This window comes from Cucumis sativus, chromosome 3, assembly GCF_000004075.3.
Source record: "Cucumis sativus cultivar 9930 chromosome 3, Cucumber_9930_V3, whole genome shotgun sequence".
NCBI lineage: Eukaryota > Viridiplantae > Streptophyta > Magnoliopsida > Cucurbitales > Cucurbitaceae > Cucumis > Cucumis sativus.
This window is the reverse complement of record NC_026657.2, coordinates 1,057,664-1,072,993: the sequence shown is the minus strand read 5'-3', so window position 1 is coordinate 1,072,993 and position 15,330 is coordinate 1,057,664. Positions and strand designations below refer to the sequence as shown.

The 15,330-nt window shown below is 30.7% G+C and overlaps 1 protein-coding gene across 1 annotated transcript; it reads left to right on the top strand.

Moving 5' to 3' along the window:
* The first annotated feature begins 9,376 nt into the window (after positions 1 to 9,376).
* Positions 9,377 to 15,200, top strand: LOC101203272 (probable inactive shikimate kinase like 2, chloroplastic). The gene is made up of 9 exons (XM_004150615.3): positions 9,377 to 9,687; positions 10,335 to 10,525; positions 10,608 to 10,802; positions 11,576 to 11,637; positions 12,783 to 12,849; positions 12,934 to 13,052; positions 13,690 to 13,866; positions 14,666 to 14,828; positions 15,034 to 15,200. Exons 1-8 carry the CDS (start codon positions 9,454 to 9,456, stop codon positions 14,773 to 14,775), a joined length of 1,155 nt encoding a protein of 384 aa, XP_004150663.1. The 5' UTR covers positions 9,377 to 9,453; the 3' UTR covers positions 14,776 to 14,828; positions 15,034 to 15,200.
* The last annotated feature ends 130 nt before the right edge of the window (positions 15,201 to 15,330 follow it).

Below are 15,330 nucleotides of genomic sequence, written 5' to 3'. Positions count from 1 at the left end.
AACATAAATACCACTTGCAAACTTCACCAATCCATCTTCATAAAAAAGACAATTCAAATATCTTCCCAAATAATCATTTTTCAAGAGAGAACTTCTCCGAAATTAATTTTTCATCAATATACACACCGAACTAAGTCCATGGCTTAGCTATTTAAAAATCACGATAATATACCTTTCTTTATGAAAAGATAGATATAGATAAAAGATTCATATTACGAATAATATCTCTTTAAGTAATATCTTTTATTTAAATAACCACGTACTTAAAATATATATAAGTTCTTTTTAAAAAGATACAAAAATAGTAGCATGTACATCGAGACATCTTCACTAGGTGGACATCTGCAGCACCATCGTCAATTTTTGTTCCATTAATATATAGACAAATAGATATATAAAATGCATGGAAATATAACTTAGGGAAGGAGAGTTAGTCAACATATAATAAATAAAATACCTATGAACCATTGGATTGACTCTTTTTGCTTCAAAACAATGAATAGATCACATTCATTAAACAAAGATTAGAGGCTATAAGGATATAGGGTTTAAATTTATTACAATTCTCTTCAAATATTGACTATTTTTTCCCCTTCTTTTTTTACTGTGCAGAAGACAACCAGCTTTCACTTTTTTCACAAAATTGTGCAGCCTTCCTTGAACCCCACAACACAAAATTACAAAATTATTTGTGATTTTAAAATTTGTACATAACATCATCATATTAATGAAATGTAGGACCCAACATTATTTTATTAATCATAAAATCTACTATCACATTATTTCATATCAATTTTACATTCACCATTTTCAAAATTTTAAATTCTCATTTCAAAATTTCATATATTTCTCCAACGTTATAAATCACATCCATTAGTTATTAATTACATTTTCATAATATAACAGTCCGATTATGATCCGTATAACAAACATAAAAAATCTATTAAATTGAGTATTTTTTTTCAAAATAATTCAGTTTTACCTTTTTTTTTCCATCATCTTTCTTCTTTTTTTGCCTTTTTTTTTTCTATACCGTCCGTTTTTAAATTGTTATTTGATTAGATTCGGGTGATTATATCTAAACGGTCGTTTCCTAAATATATTACATGTGTGAGATGTCAATTAATCATATAACATCTTTTTGTATTTTTCTACTTTTCTTTATGAGTATGTAGATCTTTTCCGGTTTTGAGCTTGTTTTATATCATGTAAATATTTTGTCGTTTGGTTGTATTTTTAAAAATACCTTAAAAGTTTAGCTATTGTTTTTTATTATTATTAAATTGGAAATATAGTCCTATTTAGTCTTCGTAATTTAATTTAATTTTTGTTCTACTGAGATATTAATGCTATTTTAGACATAAAAAAGAACCCAATATTACCCAAAATATTAGGCAGCATTAAATATTTGAAAAAAGAAAATAGATAATTTTTTATAATTTTAATTTATAAATGTTTAGGCATTTTGGAGTATAGAGCAGACAAAAACTGACAATTCCCAAATATATATATATGTAATAAAAAAAAATTAGGAGACGCATCAAAGCGACGTCGTACAGGTTCAGGTGGAGCGTCATCTCCGTATGGTTGCAGAATTAATTTTAAATATAATTTATAAGTATGATTTTATTTGATTTTTACAGCTTTGTTTCGGAAATGCCTTTTTACAAAACACACCAACGTCAGTCAATAACATTCATTCGCAGAAGAGAATGTCAAATTATTTAACCATCATTACATTTGCCCTTTAACCGGGTCCACTTCCTTTACACGTGGCTTCATCAAACTCACTTGATTTTCGTGCCGTTCAGTCCCTGTCTGCCGTCAGATCTGAGAAAGCGACGTCTTCTGCTGAACCCTACCGTCCTTGATTTCACCCAACTCCACCTCCCTTTTCTTTCTTTTCTTTTTTCTTTTTTCTCTTCTAATAAATTATTGTTGTTAAATAAATGGTTGCTTCCCTTCTAGTGCTATATATCAATTTTAATTTTGTGCTAAAACTTATTTCTTTTCTTACAAATTAAATATTACTTTTAACCTAATTTAAATTAGTTCAATTGTAAATTTCCTAATAATATAACTAATGCATAATAAATTATTTACATATTGTATTATAATATATATTTGAAAATTTGCAAATATTTGAAATTATATATATAAGATAATTAAATTCTTTTTATTTTATTGGTAAAACCTATATTTGATAAACATTGTAGGTTAATTATGGTATATATTGCTAAACAAATATTTTTAGATAAAAATAAGAAGGATATTAAAATAAAGTTACTATATTTGATTACTTTTATTTTTCTTTAAACAAGATCAGCTTAGGAAAAATTCAATTATGACTTTTTTTATCTGCAATGATAAATAAAAAAATGTTCATTTAATCGAAATATTTTAGTGTACCTACCGACCGTTTAGGGCATTTTTAATTAAACAATATGGTTGTAGAGAGACTAATATGGTTGTAGAGAGTCTATGGTGTTTCGAGAATTAATTTATTTTGTTATTTTAATATTCTTTTAAAATTAATCATTTTATACTTAGATGATATATATATTTATATATAACTTGCATTTAGGAAAATAAAAATTAGAAAAGAAAAACGATTGATTTGAAGTTATTCAATTAAAGTTATTTGGTGAAAAACTTCTCCTACTCCTTTCTAATGTAATATATTTGTCTTGTTTTTAAAAGTGGAAATCTTTCTTATGCTCTTTCCTTCCTCTATCTAGGGCTTGGAATTTCACTAAAATAGACTTTTTCCCATTCTTGAACTCATAAGAAAAGTTGTTTTATTTACTTCCTTTTTTTCCCCTTCATTTTGTATTTTCTTATACATTTTCTCTCTTTTTTACATTTTTTATCCTATGGTAAATAAATTAATCCATAAATATTTTTAAAAAATTATATAGGTTTAAATGTTATTACAAACCAAACACATATAGAATTACAAATGTTATATTTTAGTTTTTCTTTAATTTCCGTCTCGTTATTTAAAGTAACGTTTCAATCCATTACGTTTTAGTTATAGATTTATATCAGAAAGTTCATCATGAATAAATCGTTTTTTGTTGCAAATGAGATCCAAATTCATTTAGTTTAGTATTTAAATTTATTGTTTTTAAGTAGGTCTTATTCTTGAAATGAAAAAGTATTTTTAGGATTTTCTATTAGAAGTGATTTATTGAAGTCGTGACATACTTAAGCTTTTGAGTCTGTCATTTAAATTGTTCTACGTGAAAAAAAAAGATGAAAACAAATTAAATCTTATAAAAATTTCAATAAATATAGCCTAATTTAAATTTTAGATACCAAAAGTTGTAGATTTGGTGAAGCTTTTATATATTCCTTGAAAATTCCATCAACTTGCATATACATATATATGAAAGATTATGAAGAGGATGAACTCAATGGTTTGATTGTGACTTTACAAAAGATGATAACAAAAAGCCTTTATTTATCACCCTACCTATACAAATAATGTAATTCCGCAATCAACTTGAATATGATATTTTGTCGACCTATACTTCATTCCTTCAATAATTCACATTCCTCCACATGTCTACTATGACTATTTTGAAAATAAATATTTGAAAAAGTTAAATGAAGAAAATAAAATAAAATAGCATGTATGATTATGAATATATCAACAAATTATTTTTTAAAAAAAATTACTTAGGGGAGAATTCACTGAATAGATGAGTTATTGTTATTAATTAGGGCTGATAATGGATCGGTGGAACTTCACTTTTTGACCAAATCATCACAAAATCAACTATGGTCAATTTAGTAAAAGTTCAAGCTAACCTCGACCATCAAGGAGTAAAAATTGATCGATCAGTTTAACTTTTTTATTTTTTTTTCTAATTTGGTTCTACGATTAATCGAATTTGGTTCAATCCATCAGTTCAGTTTATCGGTCTATCATACTCACCCTAACTTAAATGTTACATGAGCAATTGCTTTATGCTTTTTATGGTGATGAAGTTAACATACTGTCAAAGTTGGGGTGCCCATATGTTTAGAATGTGTTTGATATTGCCTTTGAGGCGTTTAGTTTTCTAAAATAAATTATTTTGAGAAAAATTAAAGTCTCCGACAACCACTTCAAATAGCTTAAAACACTTATTTCTAAGGTTATTTTACATTTTATTTCTATTGAAAGAGTTATAAAAAATGACTTATTTTGTTAAAATATTTTTCCCGAACTAGCTAAGCCAAAGAGGTTCTCAAACCATGTAATGTCATTTCTCCCTTAATTAATATTGATGTCCACTTGTTAGGCACCTTGTAACTTATTAACTCACCGGTGAAGATGGCTAGCTAAAATGTTTATATATTTAAATTTCTACAACTCATCAACTTAAGCTTTAATTAAGGCGCAATTAGTTATATAACAAAAGTTGAAGATCGCACGTTGAAAAGACAAGTTATAAACAACACCTTCACGTTCATTAAAGATTTATTAATTGATCCTCATACCATCAATTAATTTTGAAACAAACTCTTATGTTTCACTAACATAATATCCTAATCTTCTGAAGCTCAACTCGACACTCACTCTTTCAAAAAAAGATCGAATTTAATAGTAACACTAAAGAGACACACTAGACACACTGCGTTGATTTTTATTTACTCTTATGCTAACAATTTCGCGATTTAAATTGCTAAACCCTACATTTGTTAATTGTTTGTTGTATAGTGAAAAAGAAAAAGAAAAATTACGTATTACAAAGGTTGAGCTACCTCATAAGTATATATTTATTGTAATGACAAGGTTTCGTTAAGCATATAGTTTGTCTCGTACGTATTTATTGTTAGTGGCGAGTTTCTCATAAAATATTTATTATAATGACACATTTCTCCTTCCTATTTATTGTAGTGAACATTTTGAGAGAGAGAGAGAGATAATTTCTAGCCACAATTCTTCTTCTTACCTCATCATTTCCAACCACATTATTCAAATATATTCAATTAAGTGTTTTTCTTTACAATAAATGTTATAAATTATTAAAAAAAATATCTTAAACCCTAATAACTTTTTGACTCAAATTTCAAGTTTGTGTATAATAATTATAATGTTATCTGTTTGAAGGTTGAAGGTTGAAAGAAAAAGTGATGGGGGAAAGAGGACAAGGGTTGAAAACAAATAAAAAAACAAAAGATGGGAAAGGAAAAAAAGTTAAAATTGTAAAATTGTCATAACACATAACACAACGCATTATAAGGCGATATTCTCGCGGGGGCCAAAGGCTTTATTATTCTTCCCCACGGTCACAAAAATACATTTTTTTATTTTTAATTTCAGAAATAATAATAATAAAGTTTTTTCTTTTTTTTTTTGAAGTATACACACGCTTTGAAATGGTTCGCACGTGTGAAAGTGACATCTCGTAAAGAGGCGCAGTGGCTAAGCGACACGGTCAAAGACACAGCGTCCAGCGTCACCGCCAATCAGCGTCGAGAATGGTAAAAAGCAAAACAATTATAATTAATAATTAAAATTTTGTATATATTAAAAAAGAGAGAGAAAGAAAAAAGTACTGCGAGACAATCGAGGTTCTTTATATTTATTTTATTTTATTTATTATTTCGAAATCATTTTGTAATCCATTGCTTTATGATTGACGCCTCGCTGACCGCCCTGTCACTCTAGCACCAGTGTCGCTCCTTTGTCCTTTCCCCCCTTTACTTTCGGGCAGCTCGGGCAACTCCTATGCCTACGAGAGAAACTGATTGCGACCATTCCTTCTTAGTCCTGTCCTTTCGGGCAGTCATTTCCTTTTCTACCCGGCATTCAAGGCGGGCTATTTTTTTTTTTTTTCATTTTTCTTTTTTCACTCCTCCTCTTATCATTATAAATTAAAATAACATTTTCTTTCGACTTTAAACCAATTACGACCAGCATGATTGAATCAATCCTTCAAAGATAAAGAAGAGTTCGATTATTGTCGATCGATTTGTTAAAATTTTTCAAAAACTTCATAGTCAATTGTGATGACGATTTGGTTGGAAAATCAGATCCGCTCATCGATTAAATTTTAGTAAACTTTAAATTCAGTACACTTAAAATAATTTTCTGTTATTTATATTATCTGTACTATGAATTTTAAAAATATATTTGTTTATTTTGTTGATGAAAGCTATGATGTATGTTGAAGATTAAGATGGTATTTTAACAAATTATTTAGGGATTAGATGTGTAAGTTACTTTTAAGTACCTCTTTTTTCTCTTTTATTTCTTCCTTGGTCCAAATATGATTTTGTATTGTACTGCTGCATCTATTGGGGGGTTTGAACGAAATGTGGATGAATGAGGTAGATTTCTTCTCTTTTTAACATCGGTTGACCTTTTTCAATTGGACTATTATTGATAAGCTAGCTTTTTTCGTGTACTGAAAGCTCTTTATATAGCTATCAAATTCAACGTTTTTTTAGTACGTTGCCTAACTTTATGGTAAATAATTGTGACAACTCTTTTTCTTTTTACAATATGGTTTTACTGATTTATGGTATGATAGCAAATTCCATACCTATTTTAATTAGCTCCAGAAAGCACCTTCTTCGAACATGTCAGAATATGTCTTTGATTTTTTGTGTTAGGTTTTCTCTCTCTCTAAAAAAATGGGTATCGTTATCTCAGCAATCGACCTCTATCGTTGGTTGATTCTAATAGATTTTGTTAGGTTTACAATCTTTTAAAATAAATAGCCTAAATTAGATATTATTTTCACATGCTTCTCCTATGTATTCATACTAAAATTATGGTTGGAATTTTTTCCTATCATTTTCTTTAAAGTATTTATGAGATCATAAATTCAAAACCCAACACCCTTTTTGGTGATCATCTATCGTATAAACATATAAAAATACACTCATAAATTTACTTTTCATGCATTGATTATAAGCATTATAATAAAAGAAAAAAACTCAAACTTGATGTTATTAATAGATTGATTAAAGACTAGAATAACAATAGAAGATGGAAAAGAGGCAAGAGGGATGAATTTGAAAATCCCAAAATGAAGAGGGGTGGATGGAAAATAAATAAATAAAAATATATATAAGTTGTCAGAACCTGTGACACACTCTGACACTGACATGGAATTATAATTTAAAAATAAAAAAATGAGATTAAATAAAGAAAGAAAGAAATAATAATAATAATAATAATGAGTATAAAAATTATATCCCAAAGTCTGCAGTGAATCATTCATTCATAATGACTAGCTTTTGGAAAATGCATAGTATGAAAAGAGGATGGATGATGTGACATGTGCTGAATTGTATATATTATCACTCCTCTTCTCTCATTTCTGCCACACCTCATCTATTTGGGACACACTTCTTCCTTCTTTTTCTTAAAAAAAAAATAACAATAATAACTCTCTTATTATTAATAACTTGAAATAAACTATATAATAACCATTTTGATTTTTCGTTTTAATTCGCTAAACATCACTTACATTTCATAACGTATCAATGTTTTCGAAAACTATATATATATATTTTTTGTTTCTCTTTGATGCATAAATTTGATTAAAATATTCAAGTATTTTATTTTAAAAATAACTATAGTAAAAAATTGAGATAAAATACGCTTTGTTTCTAAACAAAATTATATAATGATTTTCTAAATTTCAAGTTTAATCTAAACTTTTAGAATTTGAGTTTATTTAGTTTTTTACCGTTCAAATATGTTTCATAAATGTTCGAGCTTTGTAGTACATCAATCTATGAATTTTGAACAAAATTTATACTAAAATTTTTAGATTTTCAATTAATTTTAGCTTTGGATATATTTTTAGTACATTATCTATTTGGTGAGATTTTTTTTTTTGTATATAAAATTCATAAAGTTTCGTAAGAATAAGTTGAAAATTTAGGTCAAAGTGGACATAATTATATGATCGATTAATCTTTTATTGTGATCAAATTTTGTTTGAGGTTTATTGTGTATAGTTTTCAAAGTACATATGGTTTTTTTAGACATGAACTTGTAAAGTTTTGATATTAAACTTATAATTCAACCAAAATAGAGAATTTATGTAGGATGTTTAATTATGTTAAAAATTATTAATATCATACTCCTGACTTGGATTAAGAGTAAAATTGATGCCATTAAGCAAACTAAACATTAGTTTATTTCCTATTATATTGTTGGACTTAAAAAGTTTATTATATGTTCTTAAAAAATATGGCATGGGGACTTGGTATAATTGTCCATTTACTATTCATGTATAAAGTTAACTTGTTGGGTACATATACATCCACCATGCTAACATTCAACAAATAAAACAACATCTATTATCAAATGTCGTTATCCAACAATAGGGTTTTGATTGGTTCAACTTTACGTTAAAAACATTATTTTGGTATGTGTATTCGACGTGTAAAACATACAATATGATGAAAATGTTGAAGTCTCAATTGTATAAAAATACTTTCAATGAAAACGTCGATAAAATGTCAATTTCGTCAATGGAAATAATTTTAAACTACTTATTATTTACATTATATTCATAATAGTGGCTTAATAACTCATTACTTGTTTTCTACGACAAAGTGGAAATCAATGGTTAAACTCAAGAGTATACGATAATATAGATAAAACCATTCGATTTAGAAATTGTTCAAATTTGACCAACGAAACCAAAATCGAAATGATATATAATTGTTTGGTGGTCATATCAAACTTTATAGTAATAGAAAGAATAATTGAAAGATGTGGAAAATGAGTGTATGAGAAAACATACATTAGTTAATAAAATTATTGAGTGATAGATAATCCACATTAAAGGGACTATGGACCACGTTTGACATTCAATAAAATGCCAACTATTATGGGCCATGCCTATTTGTAGAAAGTATTACTTTATTAAATTGAACTTAAACTAACATAAAATATTCAAAACTTATACCAATAAAAGATACCTCATCCACGTGACACATAGAAAGCTAATTGCAAACTAAACTCGTTTTAAGTTCTCAAAATTCATATCTTTCTTTGTATTTAAAACGCGTGTATCGTATATTTTGATCAATGATATATGTATGCTTAAACCAACTAAAATTTTGTGTTATTGTTATTCAATCAATGTCGTGTAACCAGAAATGAGTAATTAGCCACGAGGTTTGAGGTTCGATTTTTTTGTAAAATACCAAATCGTAATAGATGTTTGTTGTATGCGTAGATGTATGTGTTAATGGTTAAGGACTAAAAAGGCTTTTAAGTTCAAAGAGAGAAATTTCCCCTTTTAGGAAAGATAAGAAGTTGGGCCATCGATGATCCAGTAAATGTTAAGATTGGGCTGAAAAATGAGTTAATAATGGGCCTTATAGGGCCCAATATGAGATTCAAAAGATTCCGGCCATCGTCGGGCGATCCCGCCTTCACCAATCTCCTTATCCATTTTTTTCCCTTTTCATCGCGCGAAGCTCTCTCTAATGGCTTCGACGAGCTTTACCAGCGCTTTGTGTTTTTCTTCTCAAAACCCTATCAGAAACCTCCAATTTTCTTCGCCGATCTTCTCTTCTAGCTCCAGTGGCGTCGCATTTGCTTCCATTTCCACCGCTCTTACTTCCTGCTTCAGCCTCTCGCCTTCAAATACTCGTTTCAGTTCCCGTTTCACTCGTAATTGTTCCTCCAGCACCGCTCCAGTTCGCACTTTGGATTACGAGGTACTTCTTCTGCAAAAAAAAGAAAAAAGGATTGTAAATTGTATGTGGCTCTGGCTTCTTTTATATCGTTGAATTTCTTTGTAGTCCATCGTATGTACTAGCTGCGTTCAGATTCTTATGAAGTATTTCTAGGATAACCTTTCGTATTTCCTTCGTAAAGCGAGAAGGATTGCATCTAGACTAGAATTTTGTGAATGGAAGAGGAATATGCTTCTCTTTTCCGTTCGCTGTCTTTAGAAACAGCGTATTTGATCAGCATAAGTTGAGGTACTAGAGGTTAGAGAGTTGAAGTTTTGCATGCAGATGTCTCGTTGAAGCTGGTGAGAATTTGTACACAAGTAAATAGTTTATTGGAAAATGAACAAACAATCCATTTGCATCAATTTAAGGCACATAATGTTTGAAACAAATTGGTTTATATATTCTTCAATTATCATAACCCCCTAGAATAAGATAAGAAATGGCACGAGGAGTTATAATAATTGTTATGGTTGCATGTGTTGTGGCCATCAGATGATGAGTTCTTATATCATATAGGCCTTAGCACTTCATATTTCTTGCTTACACTCGGTAAGGACGATTTTCCTATTCACCCTGCATCTGGAGTTGCCTTTTACCCCATACTTACTGGACGAAAGTTTGTGCAGTTTACCGATAGTTCTTCTGAAGTGGAACTGAGGTTACAACTTGGGACTCAAGACATTCGTAGTTCTAAAGATGTTTATGTGGATGCAAATGATACCTCTTTGACTATTAGAGTACAACGCCCGGGGTCTATCATAACTCTTCTGGAAACAAAGCAACTATTTGAGAAAATAAAACCTGCAGAAACTATATGGTTTGTTGTTGTCATGGTAGATGACCTCCTACAACCAGTATGAATTTCAATGTCTAAATATGGCATTTTCTATGTTGAACAGGTATATTGATGAAGATCAACTAGTCATAAATTTAAAGAAGCATGATCCGGACTTGAAATGGCCCGATATTGTAGAGTCTTGGGAATCCCTAACAGCAGGATTTGCACAGCTTCTAAAAGGAACTTCTATATTTTTGATAGGGGATTCGACAGATATTAACCAAAAAGTTGCTCATGAACTCGCAGTTGGACTTGGGTATGGCGTTTTTTTCTCTATCTCAGGTCATTTCATTTCCCAATGGTCTAAATCAATATTGGTCATCACGTAAAATGTCAGTTTATCTGAAACAAATGATTCATGATTGCCAGGTAATGATTTTCAACTGAATTGTAGCCTTGTAATGTCACAACTTAAACCATGAAAATATTTTATTGCCAGATACTTCATCAGTTATCATAGGCAAAAAGAACATTAACTTCCCCTTTTCGATTACCAGCGTTAAAAACTGAGAAATTAATGCCCTCCTTATTGTTTGAAAATGTACACTGAACCGTGTACTTAGGCCCAAGGCACGGCCTCAATGCCTCACTTTACTTTCTCAATGAAATGAAGTGAAAATAGTTATAAATCACTAGCCAATGATCTAAGTTTATTCACTCACGACAATTTAGGGTTAAATTGATATAATCAACTTGATTCTGGAGGAAGAAATTCAGGAAGATTCTTAAAGGTCCTCTTCTCCTCACAATCGCAAATAAAAAACTATAATTGCTTAAATTTTGCATCATCTTATTATTTTGCATAACAGTATATACATATGTACGTGCATACACACATACATACATATTGTCTTTTGTGAGCTCATAGAAAAAAAATGCCTCCATTTTATTTTTGCCACACACATAAGCATTGGAGGGCTATTGTGGTAGTGTGCCTCAAACTTTTAAAAACACTAGCCCTTTTTAGAACTATTCCTGCTAATTTTATCAAACTTTCATCTGGGAATTTTTTTTTGGCATGATTCTTAGGTATACTCCATTGAGTACAAAAGAATTGCTGGAAACACTCTCCAAGCAGACTATTGATTCATGTAAGTACTATTTACCCTAGACATGCTGTGGCACTAATCACTGTCAGGGTCTTATAAACTTTTGTCTCTTTTCCCAATAATCACCTCGGGGAGTTTTTCTAGAGAGGTGATGGATTCCCTTAACTTCTAACAATTTTATAGTTTGGTCTATATAATGATTTTTGAGATCAGAATGTTGTGTGCCTGATCTCTGTTTCTCCTCTCTTAGAAAAGTGTAGAACGGAAGACCTCCACCTGGAAGGAGGGCCACAAAGTCAAAAGGGAAGTACAGAAACTCGCATAAAAAGATCCCTAACTTTTAGTAGTAAAAAATAGAGTTAATCATAGATTGAAAAAATAAATTTGAACAAAGAGTCCAGAAGGAAGTGCTATTGTGCTGCCTCCTCATGCAACTTCCTTTTCTTGAATGGCCCTGTTCCTCTTGGCCCTGTTCCTCTCTAAAGTCCTACACTCTACAATACCAAAATCATTCTCCCCTATAAGGCGTCTAACTCCCCTTGTTTATAACCAAATCATCACTAGTTAATTACCATTATGCCCTTACTACTATCCTAGTAGCATTCCCAATATATCCCTTAGCAGTACTATCACAGTTTGTTGGGAGGCGACATATTCTATATCATATTTTAAAAGATAATAGAGCTGCTGAGGATTATATATATAAACGTAAGAAGAAGGTATCATTTTAAACAGCCTTTAATAAGGTTTGTGATGATGTGAGCTATGCATTTTGGACAATATCATTTTAAACATAAACTTTAATAAGGACAATTATCTTCATTGATATGAGGCGTTTTGGGTGGTTCCAAAGTAAAGCCACGAAGGTTTTTCCCTAAAGTGGATAATTGAGGATTTCTTTATCTTTCTACATATTTATGGTGAATTGGAAAACAAAGTAAGAACTAAAAATATGAAAAATGACAAAAAGGATTCTAGTGATAGAAATACTAGTAATCCTTGGTTTCCTTTCACCCTTCCTCGCATGCATATTTACAATGGGAGACTTAACACCAAGTCCCTATGATTTACCATTTACCTCAAAATTTGATAGTGCTAACTCAGACCAGAGAACCAAAATTGTGTTACATGCTTAAAATGACTTTTATCCCCGATTTTGCAGTGTGTTAATGACTAATCAATTCCAGGGATGCTTGCTGAAGGCTCTGATGCTGTAGCACAAGTAGAAAACACTGTAATAGAAAGTTTGAGCAGGTATTTTAAATACTTACCCTGTCTTTAAGCATTTGGTTGATTAATTGAACTGGAGGATGTATGTTTTTCCTGTTGATTACACAGCCATGTCCGTGCTGTTGTTGCAACGTTAGGAGGTCGACTGGGAGCTGCAGGAAGAACAGATACGTGGAGACATCTATATGCAGGATTCACTGTCTGGCTTTCACAAACTGAGGCCACAGGTTAGCTTCCATACCTTTTCCATTTAGTTCCAAAGTTTTCATGTTCATCTTGATTTTAGCCTTTCTTTCCCACTAGTTGATGGAAACCCAGTTTCAAAGTCTTGCAGAACTTTCTATCTACAAGATAGCATGAGGTCCATTTCTAGATTCCTTTTACTGTACATCCTCTTGGAACTTTTCTGGAATAAGAAATATTTCATTGACAAATGAAGTAGGGAAAACCCCAACGCCTATGGGTGATTACAACAAACATCTCTATTTGGAAACTAAATAAGATACACTAGAATGAGTAAAAGGGACTTATTTTTGCACCGATAGAAAGTAGTTAGAACAAAACAAATCAAAAGACGAAAAGTAATCCTTGAAAAGACAACCATTGTGCTTGCACCAAAGACTCCAAAGCAAAGCATGTGTTATTGCCAATCAAACCATTTTCTTAATCCCATCAAAAAAACAACCCACCAATGTAGACGCAAGGAGATTAAAGATGTCATCAGAACACATTAGAGACCAACAAAAAGCTTCCAAAACAATCGACCAGAAATGAGAAGCAAAAGGACAACGTACAAATAAATGAGTTGGGGACTCAAAATGGCACTGACACACGAAACTTTTCTTGTTGGTGCTCTAAATGCAGATGAAAGTGCAGCTAAGGAAGAAGCTAAGAGACACATGCAAGACAGTCAGCTAGCTTACTCAAATGCTGAAGTCGTAGTTAAACTTCAGGGTTGGGATGATGCTCATTCCAAAGTAGTGGCTCAGGCAGCTTTAAGTGCCCTTAAGCAACTTATTCTCTCAGACAAAAGCCTCCCAGGTACAAATTGCAATCTCAAATTCATACAGAAACGCTTTTCTACATGTCAAAGATATAGTTAGGAGTGTCTGTGTGTATATACATATATATATCAAAGTTGTTAGTTCAAAAAGCGTTTTCCAATTCCCTAAAGATTTGATTCCATCAAAATTATGATCCTCACCACTATGTTCTCATATTGACTGATAAGATAAAATTTTAATGTACCTAAATTTAGCTTGACCCCCTTCAACTTAAATTTTTGAATTGATTGGTGACTTAAAGATAGTACTTGAGCGCATCATGTAAGCTAATTAGTATTAATCTTTCACTTGTTGAATCCTCCACAAAATTTCAAGCTCAAAAGCAGAAGAGTATTGAAGTGTGAGTGTAGTTTTATTTCTAAATATAATCTCTTAGCAAAGTTTTTAGGCTGTTGCCATTGTTTGGCTTGAACTTTGTGGTGTTAGTTATGACTCAAAACACTCTCAACCAACAAGAATGTTTAGTTCACAACATTGTTTTGATGGGGCAGCCTAGAAATAACTCATCATCATCTTTCTAGGTGCTGCACATCTTTCCAGATTTGTAATCCATTTCATACTTTTAACCCGATTTCAACAATGCATCCATCAACCATGTGATATACCAATTGTAGCCATGAATTCCTTTTATGTAGTAGAACCACCTAAATAAATAACTTTCGATCTTGTGATCTGATTTCATATTAAAGTTGGCAACACCGATACTGTCGATTTTCTAAAATAAGTTGTGTATATTTTGATTGAGCGATTTGCTTTGCTGTGCTATGTTATTGTAGATAAGAAAAGTCTTTATATCCGGTTGGGATGCCGTGGCGATTGGCCAAACATCAAACCTCCAGGTTGGGATCCTGCTTCCGATGGAATAGCAAACAACATCAGTACCTGAAAACAACTTTTCTTTTGCCATTAAGAAGTTTGCAGAAAGTAACAAAATTTCAGGTGATTTCCATCTCTTCCATCTTCAATTGTACCTCAGCGCAAGAAAAGTGTTCCTTAAATTCATAATTTGATCGTTTTAAAATGGAAGAACGAAGAGTCCCGTTTTTGTATTTATTGTTATTCCTTTTTAATTACTGTTCGTTGGGTGGAATTAAATTGTTAAAAAAGAAATTACTAACATTACCTGTTTTCTCTACACGTTCAGGTCTTCGCTCGCAACATTGCGGACTGCATCCTTCACTGAGATTTAAATTCGACTAAATTATGTATTTAATTTCGAGATTTGTGTCCATTAGTTTAGTTTTCTATAAACTTAATCCCCTAATTACCTTTTTTTTTTTTCCATATTAAGATTCACACTTCAATCGGAAATTATTTGGAAGATTTTTTAAAATAACTTAACCAGCCAAAATATTTTCAAAAAATATAGTAAAAAAATATTTTATAAATGATAGGTATCGATTAAAGTTTATAAATATGTTTTAAAATATTTTCTAAACAT